General features: G+C 34.1%; 1 protein-coding gene across 2 annotated transcripts in view; it reads left to right on the top strand.

Moving 5' to 3' along the window:
- PRKD1 (protein kinase D1) overlaps positions 1-18006 on the top strand; it is a 362251-nt gene that overhangs the window by 265098 nt on the left and 79147 nt on the right. Inside the window, exons 3-5 of one of the 2 annotated variants that reach the window (XM_054448320.2) lie at positions 3348-3479; positions 5661-5821; positions 13015-13038. In XM_054448320.2, the coding sequence (XP_054304295.1) occupies positions 3348-3479; positions 5661-5821; positions 13015-13038 (317 nt within the window). The remainder of the gene's footprint in view (positions 1-3347; positions 3480-5660; positions 5822-13014; positions 13039-18006) is intronic. The other variant, XM_054448321.2, reaches the window with a different exon arrangement.

The following is an 18006-nucleotide window of genomic DNA, read 5'->3' as shown; positions in this document are numbered from 1 at the left end:
TTTAATCTACAGAATACTTTAAAAATAGCAAGTATGTGATTTTGTGTAGGAGTGGTATCCAGAAACGATTTTCAATATTCTAGACACTAAAGGAAAAAAAAAATGCCCACAGCAAAGCTTCACAGCTTTCAGAAACTTCAAAATGTTTTGCTTTGGGACAAATTAATCAATTCAATGTGGTGACATGTTATCATGTGGACACAAAGCTCCAGTTGGCTTTTAGCTCACCTATTCATCATTACCACTGACTTTTGTAAAAGTTGAAAAACCGATGACTTTTCCTTAATTTGTTTGGAAAGGAGGATTTCTACACATGGAGCTCATGCAAAAAGCATACTAAAAGAATTTTTGATCTTGAGAACTGGATTAATTTTTTTCTATACTTTATTTCATGACTTCTTATTTTCCCAACATTGTTATAAGATAATAATGCATGTTACAAGGGGTTGTGTGTTATACGTATTTAATTGCACTCTTTAAACAATATTTTTCAGTGATACATAAAATAAAGGTGCAGCTTATAATCCATAGTGTTTAAATAGTCAAAGAAATATAAGTTGAGTAATAGTGGCTGAGAGGGTTTATATGATTCTGGTGTCAGGACTGCCTCAGTTCAGATTCTGTATTACCTAGTGTAGCTCCTTAATTTCTGAGTATCAGTTTTCTCATCTGTAAAATGGGGGTAGGCATAATAACTACCTTATAGATTGCTTAAGCATTTCCTCTCATTATATCAGTCCCAACTTGTCATAGCCAGAAAGAGTTTATGCCTCTCCCATTGCCAAAATTACCAGGTTTTAAAAAAAGTCCTGAAAATCTTGGAAGATCTGACATTATTTTATTTTATTATGCAAATAATTTTGACCTCCAGAGATTATTTTGCTTCAGAAGCCTTATTTCTTCTGTACTGCTAACCAAACAGTTTACTCCATTTGTGCAACAATTTATAATGAACCATAAAAGAACTGATTATCTTAGGGTTTTTGGCTCAATTACCTGTTTCAAATGCTCAGTGACTAAGAAAAGCATGTCATTTTCTCTTCTCTTGCACACTGGAGTATAACAATAGGCTGTGAATAGAGCAAATCAAAGAGACACAAATACCAGTATAAGGGGCCTATTGTGTTTAGTTTGTTGCCCTGTCATATGGTTTTAATTTAGGTTGGCTGATTGATTATGACAGACTAACAGATAGCCCATTGTTCCTCTCTTGGAATCTCTAGACACTTTAATATTCCTATTCTTATCTGTCCATTTTGATTCCTAAACTTAAATGAAATGGAATTACAGCATTCGCTTTGTTTTCCTGTGCTAAGTGATTATCTCTGAAGTGCAATTTTGTGATTAGGCAAGATGGCATGCATACACTCAACTAATGCTGATTTCCCCCAGGGTGCAGAACAGGTAAATTCATAATGAATGGATGTTGTGCTTTGATTTCAAATGGATGTAAAAACCTCACCACACTTCGTAGTTTTATTTTAAAAATGTATTTAATTATTCTAAAATTAACAGGAGAATATTAAAATTGAACTTTAGAAATATGGCATTTAAACATAAGTCAAGGGTGTTAACTGCTTATGAATGTTAATCCTCTTCAAAAAATGAAAAAAAAAAACAAATTTACCTAGCATAAATTGGGGGAGTGTCACTGAAAATCTTTAGTTTAATTATTTATATTCCTTCTGATTAATTCCAAAAATGTCTGAATCCAGCTTGGTATTTGTATTGTCAAATTCTAATGTGGCTTATTTTGAATACTAAAGTAATTATTCAACTAATCGTTGTCATAGTATTGTCATAGTTGTTTGGTCTGGAGGGGTGATTTTGGGGCTGAGGGGAGAAGCTAGAAGTTAAGAATTGACATAAAGTTTTCTCTTTAATTATTTTCTTTGATATTTTAAAAATAAATTTTCTATATGAGTATGAGAGACCAATTTTAAAAAGAATTTGGCATTCTCCCAATTGGACACATTTTGACCAAACCACCAAAGTAGATGATTGGCACCCAAACCACACTTTTTTTCTGATCTGCTTGGAGTAAGCATTGACAATTATATTGTGGATCTTGAAGTGGGAAATGTGATATGCAATTTCTTAAACTTATTTGAATTGAGGAGGAAAGGAAAGGAAAGCAGAAGACAAGGAATATATTGAAGCCCCCAGTTTTCCCCAAAATTCTCTTAAAATAAAATCTTACAAAGTTAAGTTCATATGGTTCTGTTCTTACATTAATGGAAGTTTAAATTTTAAGGGACTGGAGAAGTCATCATCAGACAGATTGTCTCTTTTTAGGTATGAGAAACTGAGGCTCGTGCTTATTGAGATGTCACTCCGGTAAAGGTCAGGCTTCCCCCAGGTCTTCTGACTGCCAGGTGCTATACTGTGCTATATTGTGCAGCATCAACCTCAGGCTTACTGTGTGCACATAGGTCTGGAAAGATCCACCACTTTCCATTAGGACGTTGACAAAAAAGCTGATCTTTCCGCTGTCGATACCTTTCTATTTCTTGATTTCAGCAACAACAAAAAAAGCACAAACCACTTTTATAATATAATAAAAATATCATATGGAAAGATGTAATAAACATGGATTTTAATATCCTGCATGAGTACCATACAGAATAAGCAACAGTAAGCAACACCAAAAAGTTCCCTACAACATGAATATGGTTGATTAAGGTGTATTTCTCAGAATGGACTGTAATTCACCAGCGTATGTATTAAATCCCTCTCTTTGGCATGTTGGTGAAGTGGCTGCTTGGTTGTTGCTCAGTCATGATTTAAATGCTTGGTTATTATACATTGCCCAAGAGTTCAAACAGTTCTATCCCTATATAAGGAAGCCACTCATATTTTATATCTATCTTTCAACTGGATCCTGTAATGTACTTCTTCATGGTCAAACTCAAGGATACTATTTTTCAGATCTGTCTGAATTCAATTCATCAACTTTTTTCTTTTCATTAATATTTTTGAATACCTTTCTCATTCATCTAAGTAAGAGAAAAAGTAAAATATTTTTTAAGTATCATCAGGTATTTGTAAATCAGGTTTACTTATACTTTCATTCATGCTTTCTGCTATGTTTTTGGCTGTTTTTAAAGTGGTCTGAAACTTGGTCAAGCAGGAAGAGGAGAAGAGAGATGGTTGCTGTGCCATCACCTGTAAAACTATGGCTGGGAATAATGTTTAATGGCTGAAAGTGCAAGCTGTGTTGCATCTTATCTTCCCTAACTTTGGCTAGGGAGTTATATCCGTACTGGCATATTTATTATCTTGCATACTTTTTATTTACAGATCAGAGTGCCTATTCAACTTACTTTTCAACATCACTATTTTTACAGCTTCCGCCACCTTTGAAGACTTTCAGATTCGTCCCCACGCTCTCTTTGTTCATTCATACAGAGCTCCAGCCTTCTGTGATCACTGTGGAGAAATGCTGTGGGGGCTGGTGCGTCAAGGTCTTAAATGTGAAGGTAAGTTATTTTCTTCCCATGCAAGTTAAATGTGTGCTGTTCTCCTATGTTTATCGCAGAATTCACAATTGCAAAGATATGTAAAAGCTAAGTGCCCATCAACTAATGAGTGGATAAAGCAAATGTGGTACATATGTACATTTTCTTCATCCACTTGTTGGTTGAGAAAATATGGGTTTTTTTGTGTGTATACATACATAGATCTATCTATATATACACCTATATACACAAGTCTATGTATATATACACCTATGTACATAGATCTACGTATATATACACATATATATATATACACACATATATACAAACATGTATATACATTGGTGTGTGTGCGTGTATACGCTCCACATTCTCTTTATCCACTCATTGGTTGATGGGCACTTAGGTTGATTCCATACCTTTGCAATTGTGAATACAATTCACAATATGCATTATATATATACACCATGAAATACTACTCAGCCATGAAAAATAACAAAATAATGTCTTTTGCAGCAACTTGGATAGAACTGGAGGCCATTATCCTAACTGAAGTAACTCAGGAACAAAAAGCCAAATACCACATGTTCTCATTTATAAGTGGAAGCTAAGCTGTGGGTACACAGGGGCACACAGAGTGGTGTAATAGACATTGGAGAATCAGAAGCAGGAGGTTCAGAGGTGGCTGAGGGATGAAAAACTACCTATTGTGTACAATGAACATAAACCATTTGGGTGACAGCTACACTAAAAGCCCAGACTTTACCGCTATATAATTCATTCATGTACCAAAAACCACGTGTACACCTAAAGCTAATGAAATAGTAAAAAATAAAAAATAATGCATGATGGAGCTATCTGCTTGTGTTGTGCCCTCTACAATAGTGTAGCAGTATCTCCCTCAGAAGTATCTTCCAGGCATTTAGGGGGTACATGGATTCTCTTCTGTTCATTTCTTTAAGTTTCCTGTCTTGAACAAAGTCGGTCTGACCTGGGAACCCTTATTCTCACATCTTTTCTCCCTTATCATGTGGACATGTTTCACCCCTATATGGTGCTCGATATTTTATCAGCCGACTAAAAATAAAATTTGCCTAGTAAGTAAGTCAGAAATTGGAATAGTAGGCATTGAATACACATTTGTTGAAATGAGCAGAGTTTCAGGAAATTAAACCATCTAAGTTCACTCAGCTGTTGAGTTGCGAGCTGGAACATGTACCTGCATTTCTGCACCAACAACACAATTTTATCATAATGTGGAAAGAACACTTTGAACTGCGCAATTCAAGGTGCTAGGACACCATAATATAATCTTTAAAACTTGCGCAATTTTACTCTATTCTCTTTGGATTGGGAGGGCAGGGATAGAGCTCTTTGAACTTTGACAAATATAACTGAGCATTTATTATGCAACCTACCAATAAGCGATCTGCCATTTTTGAATTTCTGACTGTGAGGAGGGAAGGTAGGAGACAATAATCTGGAAGAAACTCTGCCTAAAATGTAGTTTTATGAAAATTTGTCTGTCCGGACTGCTGTGTGACACATGGAGAGATTCTAAGTAATGGCCTCCAGCTACATGGGGAATATGAATATTAAAAATGTTGAAAAGAAACTGACACTTGCCTAGGTGGGAAATCTGTTTCCAATTATTGATCACCTACCATGTGGAAACCAGCGTGTGAGGTACTTTATATATCTTCTTAGTAATTCTACAAGGTAGTTATTACCTCCATTTTAGAGACGAGAAAACTGAGGTGAAACTTTGTTCAAGGCAATGTAGACAAGCAAGTTATGAGGCCCAGATTCAAATTAGTGTTGTCTAAAACTTGTGATGTGCTGTGATTAATTTTCCTTTATGCGTCCACTCACATTTGAACTTATGGCAGCTAAAAGTGGCTCAGATAATCTAATTTGAGTTAATTTCTATATCCCTTAAAGCCTAAGTCTGTTATATCACAGAACATTTTTAAAAATGATAACTAGCATAGTTCCTGAGCTTGTGCAATAAGATCAGAATTCAAAACCCATTAACAAATTGGAAAAAAAAATCAGAGAATGTTCAAAAGAAAATGTGAATTTCCAAATACTCTCAAGGAAAATGGAAGCTGTACTATTTTTTAAATTTCTACTTTACACTAATATTGGAATCACTTTTTAATTTATGGTTCAATAAAAATAATTTTTATTTTCCCTTTCCAGGATGTGGTCTGAATTACCATAAGAGATGTGCATTTAAAATACCCAACAATTGCAGCGGTGTGAGGCGGAGAAGGCTGTCAAATGTTTCCCTCACTGGGCTCAGCACCATCCGCACATCATCTGCTGAACTCTCTACCAGTGCCCCTGATGAGCCCCTTCTGGTACGGCCTCCTGTTTACCCATTTCCCCATTTACATGAGAAATCTGTGGGATGATGTGATAGCAATGTCAATCCAAGACAGGGCACTAGGACGGAGAATGCAGCCGGGGTGTTAATGACAGTGTTTCTTCAGGGCTTGTACTGTAGATTGGTCAGTGCCTCATCAAATATCCAACAGTTTTGAGTTTGCTTTTATCTCTGAGCTTAGTGAAATGATAAAATATGTGAGGTTTTATCATGGTCACAGGGCCAGAGCAGCACGAACTAATGTGTTAATGTTGCAAAACATCGCTTGTCAAAATTTGGAAACCAGAGAGATACAAAATGTTCTCTGAAGATTATTAGAGGAATTTGTGGCATGGCTGAATATTTATTTTGGGAAGAAACTTGAAATTTGCTCTTGTGAAACCATGAAAGTCTTTATTGCTTGGCATACTGGCATACATGCCAGCTTATTGTCAAAAACTGATTGATAAGTCCTGTGAGAAAAATAGGACTTAACACTTAAAATATTTCCATTAGCTCTAGAATATATATGGAAGAATATTAACCATATCCATAAGATATATATTTATTTAATTATATATAATATATAATATTATTTTATATATATTATATATTATATTTTATATATATTATATATTATTTTATATATTATATATTATTTTTATATATTATATAATATTATTTTATATATTGTATATAATATTATTTTATATATTTTATATATAATATTATTTTATATATTTTATATATATATATCTTATGGATATGGTTAATATTCTTCCTTAAGAAAGTTAAATTTGGATTTTCCAAACATTCGAAACAAAATAAAAATTGTGGTAATTATGTGAATTATTTAAAATAAAAACACATTCTGAAATAGGCTAATAGTTTGAGGATTTAAATTTCCCATATTTACCCCCTCTATCTCCCAATGGATATTACAATGATGCTTTATAATCCTGTTACTGTAAAAATCAATTAGAGAGAAAAAAATTTTGAAAACACTAAAACATTTAGGTTGAATATATCCCTCTTGGAGTAGAGAGTGGTAATAAATTCTGAAGACGTCTGTAAGAAGTTGTATAAATTACTTGTTCGGAAAATATTTTATTGTGATCGCAATCTTTATATCACCAAAATTTTTTTACAGTGTAAACCGGGAGTATAAATGAAATGAATTATTTTAATAATTAGGAAAATTCCATATTCTTTTATAAGGCTCTCTTTTAGGGGTTTCTTGTGCTTTCAGTACATCATTAAGTGAACCTAGTTGGAGAAGGCAGGTACTAAATTTCACCAATAACTAGAAGAACATATTATAACTTCATACCTATTCAGAATGTATATGTGTGATCATATATTATTCCATAAAGTTCTATTAATTGAAATTATGGTATTCTTACTGATAAGTGCTTAAGTCAAAGTCTGTGTTTTAAAATAACCCTATGTCATCTTCTCAGCTCAGAAGTTCTTTGAGTTTGAATTTTTGCAATTAGTGATTTTACAAGTTACAGCAGTTACTCTTGCTTTTAAGCATAGCTGCTGAGAGTCATGATGTTTATAAGATAGACATTTAAAAATAAGTTTAAGAAACAACATTGTAAATTATGCATATATGTATATAAATATATGGTTTCTATATAAATCTAATTTAGCTTATGTAAGTATAATTTAGCACAGATTTTTGTGTTTTTAAACCAACTTATTTTATTGCTTTATGTAACCAAATTAAATAACCACTAAATTATTTGAATTATTTGATACATTACATAAAATGTTAAAATTAAATGGTGAATTAAAATTTTTTTGTAAAATGCTTAAAATCTATTTTATAAATACATATTTTTAAAATTAGACTTTAACTGTGTCTGTCAAGAATGCTTGTAAAATTATGATCAAATCAGACATTTATTAAGTGAGAAAATGTTGGAGCCACAAGATACTTTTTAAAGCTACTGGGATGGGAGTCATAAGCTTTCGTAACCTTGTATAAAATGCCTTCAGGTAAACTTTAACTGAGAAATGCCTTTGGAAGTAATGTTTGTGACACTATTTGACACACTGGTTCTCAGAATCATGTTTTAAACACAGCAAAGCCCTTTGCGTCCTTATGGGGTGCCTACTTGTCTTTGTTTTTATCCAATCCCTGAGAAAGTAGGAAACATTGGCCTATCTTGAGGAGGACACATATTTCCCTATTGCCTTTGTTCCCTTTCATGTCTTCGCTCCTTCGTACAGGAACAAAAGCACCCTGCTCGACCAAGGCACATGGGGAGTACCATGCCTATATCCCTTTTCAACCCAGTAACACCAATAACTATAGTTTAAAAGTTATAGTGGGTACCTAATAAAAGGTGATATTATAGCAATAATAGTAAAACCTTTGGGTTCTATATACATTAAAGAATAATTTCCATTTCCAAAAAGAATGATGGCCTGACCCTTGTAAAGACAGCTTTGCTCATTAATGCCACTAGACCATTCATTTTGCAAGTCTGCCATGGTAAGTATATTTTCTCTCAAATATAAGAAATTTATATTTTCCATAAATGATTGCCTATTTTGACTATAAAGTTTCTTTTTCAGATACAGATTACGACGTTAGTAATTCTGTTTGTTTATCCATTTGGGCACAGAAATTCAATCTCAGATTTCTCTAATGTTAAGATAGAAAAAAATTATAATAGCATAGATCACATGACAAACTTCAACTGCCGTCAACTTTGGCAGTAAACTATCCATTATGCTATCCATAAAACAGTCCGTCTTTAAAAAACTTCCAAAATGTGGTCAATTTATAACAGTTCTGTGGGCATGGATTTTTTTTTGTAAACTATCATCAGTATTAGAAGGAAACAAGAAAAACTCAGCAGATCCTTAAGTGGAACACATTAATACACTGTATCATTATCTATAAGTATATTTATCAAATTATATCAATTATGGACTTTTGGGCAACTGTAGAAGAAGTTAGTATTAAATGATTCTATTATTTCTGTATGCTTTACTCGTCTTTTTATTTTATTTACATGTGTTCTTGTGGTATTTGGGAAAAGTCAAAGCCAATTGAACCCACACCAGGCAAGAGTTAGTCTTAGGCAAAAAGTTATTATAATATAATAATCTGTTCTAGAACGTCTGTTCCTAGGTATAAAGGAAAACTTTAATCAGATAAACTCTCCCATGAGGAACAATGATAAAAGCTGAATAAAATACGACATAACAAAACCGTATTTGAAGGCACCCAAGAGCAACCAAGGCAATTGGATTTGAGTGAACAATCACAGAGAGGTCAGTACACAGGGCAGTCTCCTACAATGAAGAAGTATCCAGCCCAAGATGTCAATAGTGCTGAGGTTCAGCACCCCTGATGTAGAACAAACCAGAGAATTGCCGAACATATTATAAAGGCGCAGTAAAGGCAAGGTAGTAGTATACAAAGTTAAGTATAAAGTGTTAAGGCAATGTGCTATTACACAAAGACAGAAAAATTAACCGATGAAATAGAGTTCAGAAACTATGTGCATACACAGACCAACTGATTTATGACAAGGGAAAAACTGCTGTGAGAAAAGAATGGTCTTTTCAACAAACATTTCTGTGACCAATTGGATATCTATATGGCAATGAAGAATCTTGACCCTATCTTATACCATACATGAAATCAATTGTAGGTAGACTGGAAGCTTCTAGGAGGTAACACAGAAAGTATTTCTACAAGAACTTCGAGTAGGAAAAGCTTTTTTAAACAGGATTTAAATCACTGATGACAAAGGAAAAAGATTGATAAATTGGGCATCATTAAAACTAAGAAATTATTTTAATCAAAATATGTCATTAAGAGAATAGAAAAGTGAGTGGGAGAAGACATTTTCAATACAATATATCATATAAAAACTCATATTCAGAGCACATAAAGAACATTTACAAAAAAGTTAGAAGACAGACAATGTTATTTAAAATATAGCTATATACTTAAACTGCACATTACAAGATAGACAATAAACATGAAAATGTGCTTAACATCATTAGTTATCAAGGACTGTAAAGTTAAGTCTGTAATGACCTATGTCTACATCAGAATGACATTGAAAGAACACCTGTTAATAACAAGTACTGGGGAAGATACTGAACAACTAAACTTACATACACTACTACTGGGATTGTATATTCGCCCAAACGACTTTGGAAAACTTGTTGGCAGTTATCTTGTAAAGCTAAACACATGCGTATGGTGTGACTCATCAGTTGCACAGAAGGATATGTTATAAGATGTTTTTGACATCTTTATGCATAATAGCTAAAAATTAGAAACCAGTAGTGGTGTAGCCATACAATGGATTGTATGAATGATACAGCCATGGACTTAATGAACTATTGATTCACTCTGCTACATTGTTGAATCTCACAAAATGACATTTAAAGAAATAAGTCAGACAAAGGGTACATACTTATGAATCCAGTATATGAAGTTCAAATCAAGCAAAACCAATTTATGGCAAGATACGTCAAAATAAAACTAAGGTGGGATGTCAACTGGGAAGGAGCAGAAGTGAGCTTTCTAGGATGCTGGCAATATTATATACTTTGATCTGGGTAGAGGTTACATGGGTTTATGCACATGCAAAACTTCATCAAGCTATATACCTAGAATGGTGTTTACTTTATTCCATATGAATTGTGCCTCAGTAAAAATGTTTTAAAATGATAATAGCAATGGATCTCCAAATAGCAAGTTATAAAGTCATTGAGATTCTTCAACACAGATCATGTGAGAAAAGAATGAAATGTTATATCATAATAATTAATACATTATGTTATGAGATTCCTATCAGTCAATTAAAAGAAAATGGAGCTATAAAATTTACATTGGAAATAAATTCTTTGGGTGCTAAATTAAAAGTAATATGCCACATCATTCTGGGATACATTCTAGTATTCATTTGCATAATAAACATTGTCACCTACAGTAGTTTCATCACAGATACAAAACTGTAATTATATGATCTTCCTTTAAGGGAAAAACCAAACAAAAACAAAACTGTGGTATAGTTTACAACCAACTACCAATGAAACAGGTCGCTCTCTTTTCCTTGGTGATTTATAGACATTTCTGGTGATTCTAACTTGATAACAAGATGAAAAGATAGAACTGTCTCTGTGTTTCTCAAAGTTTTTCTTAAAAAAAAAATGGCCCCATAAAATGTTCTGAAAAAAAAATTGGTCAAATAAGATTAGGAAATGCTTCTTGGTTCATCCAAATATTGGACATCCTAGGAGTCATTATGCATAAGAAGTCTGACAGTGGTGAAATTAGTGTTCTTAAATCCACTCTAATATGGAACCCTTTTCTCATAAAATGCATTAATATTGTGTGGGAAGTACATGCACTTTGGGAAACAATAACTTAGAGGAATGAGTAAATGAAAGCATGTTGCACAGACCATCTTCAAATATGAGCTGAACAGCATGCAGCTGAAGTTGAATTGTGATGACGGCCCAGAAAAAAGAGATTCAGGGCTACTAACTGGGGGAAAAACATACACTTTGGATATCAGATATATAGATAGCAAGGATAATACTTTACTTTGGAAATTGAGAAATTGATTTCCTCTCCCAAAGAGCTAACTTTGCCATTTCTGCATGCAAATGTGCCCTAAGAGTACCTGCAAACAAAGTTATAATTTTTCCCTGAAACTCATGTTTGGTTCTTTTCAAATGAGTGGTTGTTGCCCTTGAGTTCTGCACATGCTTTATGTCAATCTAGAAATGTGGCAGGTTTTTTTCTTTTTTGTTTGTTTGTTTGTTTTGTTTTGTTTTGAGATGGAATCTTGCTCTGTCACACAGGCTGGAGTGCAGTGGTGCGATCTCGGCTCACTGCAAGCTCCGCCTTCCGGGTTCACGCCATTCTCCTGCCTCAGCCTCCCGAGTAGCTGGGACTACTGGCTCCTGCCACCACGCCCGGCTAATTTTTTGTATTTTTTAATAGAGACGGGGTTTCACCGTGTTAGCCAGGATGGTCTCAATCTCCTGACCTCTTGATCCCCCTGCCTCGGCCTCCCAAAGTGCTGGGATTACAGCCGTGAGCCACTGCGCCCGGCCTGTAGCAGGTAATACTGGATAACCGATCAGTCTTGGTAGAACCTCAGTCTAAATGCTCATGACTTTCCAAAGTTTCTGACAAAATGGGTTAACTGTAGATTGCAAATGAGGACTGAGGATTCAAAAAAAACAGATACTAGGATTTTTCTCAGTGTGAGGTCTTTTATTCAACACTGCAAAAAAATCACATTTCAAAGCTCAGTCATGCATTTTTGTTAAGAAAAAGAGTGAACTATATTGTAGTTTTGATTTGGTTTCTAGTTATCAGATAGAGCTGCCCCCAAAAAGCTTGAGAGAACAGAGATGAAAAAGAACATATTCAATATAAATTACCAGTCAAGTGTTATCTACTTAATTAAGCTCTGTCATATTTTTCATTGATACTACCTCTTGTCTTTTAAAAAATCATTAAGAGTAACCTTACTGTTTTTGAATTATAATTCAACCTTGAACGGAATCAGATAGAAAATAATGATATGCAACAAAGATTCTAAAATGAGCAAAGAATACACTGTAGGTATATTTTTCTCCTTAAAACTCTAACCCGCTATTGGACTTTCTAGGTTTGGAAACCACTGACTGCTACTGATTATTCATTAGCTTATTCTTTCTTGCAAGCACATAACAACTTTGTATCATTTGATTACTTTGATGACCTTTTTCTTTCTTTTCCCATTGAGAATATGAATTATTGTGAAGAAAATCTAATCTTTCACTTAAAGGTCAAAAACGCTTCATTTTGACTATAATTTATTTTCAATGAGGTGAAAGAACCATCGTTCATCACTGAGACCATGACAAGTAGAGTTGTTTTTTTTTAACATCTACCAACTCACAACTATTTTTGCAATTTTTACTTAGTGTCTATAGTTCCATTTAAATATTAAATGTAGTTTGCAACTCAGATATCTCTGTAGTTATAAAGACTGTTTAGTATAACATTTTGCTTTTTTTTGAAAGCATGCCTATATGAAACATTATTGAGTAATGTGCTTTGCTTCCATCCAATAACGTTGTTTTCCTGTCTTTTTCTCCTTTGATTCTGCACCTTTGCCTGCTTTTTGCTCTTACAACTTCATGTTTCAGTCTCCTGTGAGTCCTGGCTTTGAGGTAGGTACTAATGCTACCTGGCACTAGAAATTCGCTTCACTATCTTTTTCAAACCAGCATATTACGCTGACATCAGACAATTGTCTGTACTGACTTTATGAGAATAATCAGGTCAGGGTTTAGCTCAAAATTCAATACATTGACCTACAGAAAGCCCTCAGGTTTTCCTTGCTTTTGTCCTGTTATATTTAACTTTTCACAGTCCCAATAAGCCAAAGAGCAATGAAGTCTAGAGTAATAGAATTAGGTTTTTCAGGTCAAATTTTGCCCTGTGATTGCTTGATTTCATAACATTGTTTTTTTTTTTTTAAATGAAACTGAGCAGACACGTTGAGAATAAAGAAGAATACATCAGCCCTCGCTTACGCAATGCTATGTTAAATGAATCTCATGCACATTGGAACTATGTCCTGATCCCGGGTACCACAGAGGCATGCAAAGTGAGGACACCATCCCAGTATACTGCCTAAAGATGGCTGTAACGGCTTGTTTACAGTTCCTGAACTTACCTTTTCTTTTTTTTTTTTTTCTTTTTTTAATATATATATATGTATTTTTATTATACTGTAAGTTCTAGGGTACATGTGTCATGTTAGGGTGCTACACCCATGAACTTACCTTTTCAATAAAGGATCTTTCCATCCTTTTGTGTTATCACAATCTATTAATTATTTTTTAAAAATGGTATACAAATGGAAATGTCAGTCTCTCAATCCAGACAGAAATTATATATGGAAAAAACACAAATTTCCTTTAAAAAAGGTTTTAGTTAAGCCCTCCTCCAAAATTGGCCTTTTTTCTATCTTAAGCAATGAATGATGTGAACGTAGAGGAGAAGTATTTAGGTCAAGTATTAGAGCATACAACAGTGCTCTTCTTGTGATGGTTTGTTTTGGTCAGTTGACTTGTGAATGTTTACTGTCTTTTATTTCTGTACCTTGGTCAATTGAGAGTTGACATACTGTTATTTTCCCTCGTGGGACTATAAATTTCAAATATTATTATTAGTATCCATTCTAAGATGATCTTGTTAAGGTAACTCTAACAAAGGAAGCTAATGAAAACACTACCAGAACATGTTCTGGGTTAATTAAGATGGATGAGTCAAGATTTCTGATTCATAAGCTACAGGATGAAGACATCTGCTTCAATAATAGTAAATTTCTATTTTTGGAAAATCGTTCTTATTCAAAAAGTGTCCTACTTAGAATAAGTCCAGTGTGAAAGCTAGGTGAGTGTAATTTTTTATAGTCTTGTAAATTTGGTTTGTAATTTAAAATGCCTTCTAGACATAATTTTAAATGTGAATTAGTATCTTTCCTTTCAAATAATCCTTTGGGCATGAAGCCAAAGAAGGACGGGAAACATTTTTCACTTCCTTCTCCCACATTGCAGTTGGGAACAGATTGCATAAAGGAGGACTGAAGAGTAGTCTGATTTTCTGTGCAAGTTGTACAAATTAAAAGCAACCAGGCCTTCACAGGCTAGCTCCTGATGGAAATAAGATGTGTTTTCGGCATGAGCTATTTTTCTTGAACTTTGTTTACGTCTAGTTTGTCAAAAAGATAACAGACTTTTCTCTTTATAAATGTCTTGGAAGAAACTGATGCATAAAATTCGACCAAAATTTCTTCAGAGAAATGTTTTAGTGACAGTTGTGCAAGTAGCAGAATGGTTATAGAAACCTGGCCATTGCTCCATGTTCAGCATGTCCTGGTCAGTTTATACTTTTATGTCTGTAACCCTGAGGTGCACAAGTGTGCAAAAATAGATAAATTACCTGCCTTCGTGGAGCTTGCATAGGTAAACCATATACCGACAAGTAAATATAGTATATGTCTTTGTATAAGCTTCCTGGTATTATATTACAATGAAATATATTGATTTATGTAACCAATCTCTCCTCCTGTTTCCATTTTAAATTTGAAATAATGCAAAAAATAAGCATCTCTATGTATTTTTTGCATATTTGTAAAAGCACTAGTAAATTCTGAATAAATATTTATTTGGCTAAGCACAGTGGCTCACACCTGTAATACTAGCACTTTAGGAGGCCGAGACAGGCAGATCACTTGAGGCCAGGAGTTCGAGACCAGCCTGGTCAACATGGTGAAACCCTGCCTCTACTAAAACCATACAAAAATTAGCCAGGCGTGGTGGCACGCACCTGTAATCCCAGCTACTCAGGAAGCTGAGGTATGAGAATTGCTTGAACCCAGGAGGCAGAGGTTGCATTGAGCCAAGATCATGCCACTGCACTCCAGCCTGGGTGATAGAATGAGACTGTCTCAAAAAAAAAATAAATAAAATAAAAATAAAAATTATTTACTGAATGAGTTAGTGGACAACATTATTAGAATCCAAATAGGTTATACTGCTTTTCTTTAAAAAAAAAAATTATTCAAAAGTGTGAAAGTTTACATTTTTAACTCTACTGAAAATAGTGTATGAGAGTTTCCATTTCCTTATACTCTTCCCAACAACAGGTGTTGTCAATATTTTAAAAGGCTTTTCCTCCCTGCTAATTTGAAATATATATATATATATATATATATATAATCTGCCTAACTGTATATTTCTTTGTTGGAGAGAATAAAGTCTTTTCATATGTTAATTGGCCATTTGTATTTCAGCCATGGTGAATTGCCTTTCTCTTTTTCCATTGAGTTGCTTATTGGTTGCTTATAGTCTTTATGTATTATGACTGTTATCCTCTATTAATCTGTGATCTGTATGTTTTTTATGTCTTTTCCCATATTGATTTTTTTAACATGGAGAAGACATATTTTCATTCATTCTCTTACTGTATAGAGACTTAACCGTATACAGACGTGTTGAAAATAAATCAACATGGCCAAATTAAAGATAATATTTTTGTCAAGCAATTGAGGAGAATGATCTTTTCTTGAAGTAAAAGAACTGAAGTCAAGGTAGAAAATGAAGCAGAATTTAAGATATTGGATGACCTGTGTGACCATAAGATATAATTGATGACAGCATTTTTTACATTATGGATTTGTTTAAAAAAATTAAATAACTTTACTAAAGTTATCTTAAATGTTTTTAAGTGACTTTAAGGAGGTATCTACTAATTTAGCTTTGAAGTTAAGAGGCTCTACAGAAAACTTATTTTTTCTTGGAATTAAATGCTTCTAGCCTAATCTTTTTGGTTGTTCTTAACATTCAGGCCACCTTACAGAAATTATTAGGAAATAAATCGCTCATTCTAAAAGCTTTCTCTGCATTTGACCATTTTATATCCTTTAATTTTATGAAATTTGGACAATATTCAGTTTAACTTTTTATGTGAGGTTGCGTATTTTCTAAATAACAATTGGCCATAAACTGCTATTATTTTCACACAGGTTTACTGACTTACATGTAATGAAGACACGGATTGTACTAAAATGAGCGCTAGGCTGCATAAGTTCATAGAAAATCTCCCCTCAAAAACGATTCATTTAGTTGCTGTTTTCATTTATTTAAAAAATGAAAACAAGAGAATACCAGCATTGTATTTTCTATCTATAATTAGATATGATCCTGATACATTTTATAATAGTCAAAGTAGTTTCTTTTCAAATAAGCAAATAATGGACAAAAAAGCTATTTCTTAACTATGATGATATTTACTGCCCAGATGAACATTTTCCAGGATATTTTTCAATGCCGCGAAAGTCTACTTGGAAGTAGAGACTTAACTCTTGTGTTCTGGAATTCAAGGAATTCTGGTGATTTCTCTGAAATAAAAAGTTATTTTTCCATTTAAATATGCACCATGACACCCATGTAGTACATTTGCCAGAAATTGCAAGTTTTCCTTTGATGATCGTATAAACTAGTTTTTCAAGTTCAAACCTAGGCAGTGTGTACTTTCAGTGAGGACAGATGTCCAAAAATTTTTTATCCAGAACTTCCCTGCTTCCTGAGACTATATGCAATAGTGAGTTTCTGGGGAAAGTGTCCTTCAGTAAAATTAATAAGATTGTGAGGCCTGCTTTGAGTTACAGTTATCTGATTTCATTCCACAAGTCTGGGTTATCATATATGTCCATTCTGAATTCACGCTCTGAACAAAACCTTGCAGATATGTGATTGTAAATGTGAATACTACTGGAGAGTTCTTCATGAACCCTACTGGGAGGGGGTGGCATCATATACCAATTGCCCCACACTTACTAATATATAGGTCTTAAAAACAATAGGATTTTTAGTAACAGCTCTGAAGGTCCCGTGCACCTCTCAGGCAAGGTACGGTGACCTCCATAGCACTCCTGACAAGACACAAAACAGAGCCTTCCACTGTTAGGAATTACAGGCATTTACTTGTGGGCATCTGCGTCCATCTAATGTTCTAGGCTGTGACAGATTTAAGTCTCTTCTCCCCTAATTACTGACTGCTCATAACTTCTGAACTGCTACCTGAGTAATATGAAAAAAAGGGCCAGGCATGGTGGTTCACGCCTATAATCCCAACACTTTGGGAGGCCAAGGTGGGTGGATCACCTGAGGTCAGGAGTTCGAGACCAGCCTGGTCAACATGGTGAAACCCCATCTCTACTAAAAACACAAAAAAATTAGCTGGGCATGGTGGTGCATGCCTATAATCCCAGCTAGTTAGAAGGCTGAGGCAGGAGTATCGCTTGAACCTGGGAGGTGGAGGTTGCATTGAGCAGAGATCACAGCCATTGCACTCTAGCCTGCACAAGAACAAAACTCCATCTCAAAAATACATACATAAATAAAATAATAAATAAAAAATATGAAAAAAGGTTACTCATGTTCACTTCAACAGTTTATATGTCCTCATGAATGTGCCTACCCAGGGAAAAAAAAAAGATTTGTATAGAAGAAATAATAATGAGAAGGAGAGAGGAGAGTGGAAGATTGGAATAGGTACTATAAATTAGACTTCTAGAAACTAGAGAAAACTCAGCCTCTAAAATATTTGTGTCTTTTCACAAATAT

The sequence above is a fragment of the Pongo pygmaeus genome, chromosome 15 (assembly GCF_028885625.2).
Source record: "Pongo pygmaeus isolate AG05252 chromosome 15, NHGRI_mPonPyg2-v2.0_pri, whole genome shotgun sequence".
Taxonomy (NCBI): domain Eukaryota; kingdom Metazoa; phylum Chordata; class Mammalia; order Primates; family Hominidae; genus Pongo; species Pongo pygmaeus.
The sequence above is the reverse complement of the archived record's forward strand: the minus strand, read 5'-3'. Positions and strand labels throughout refer to the sequence as shown.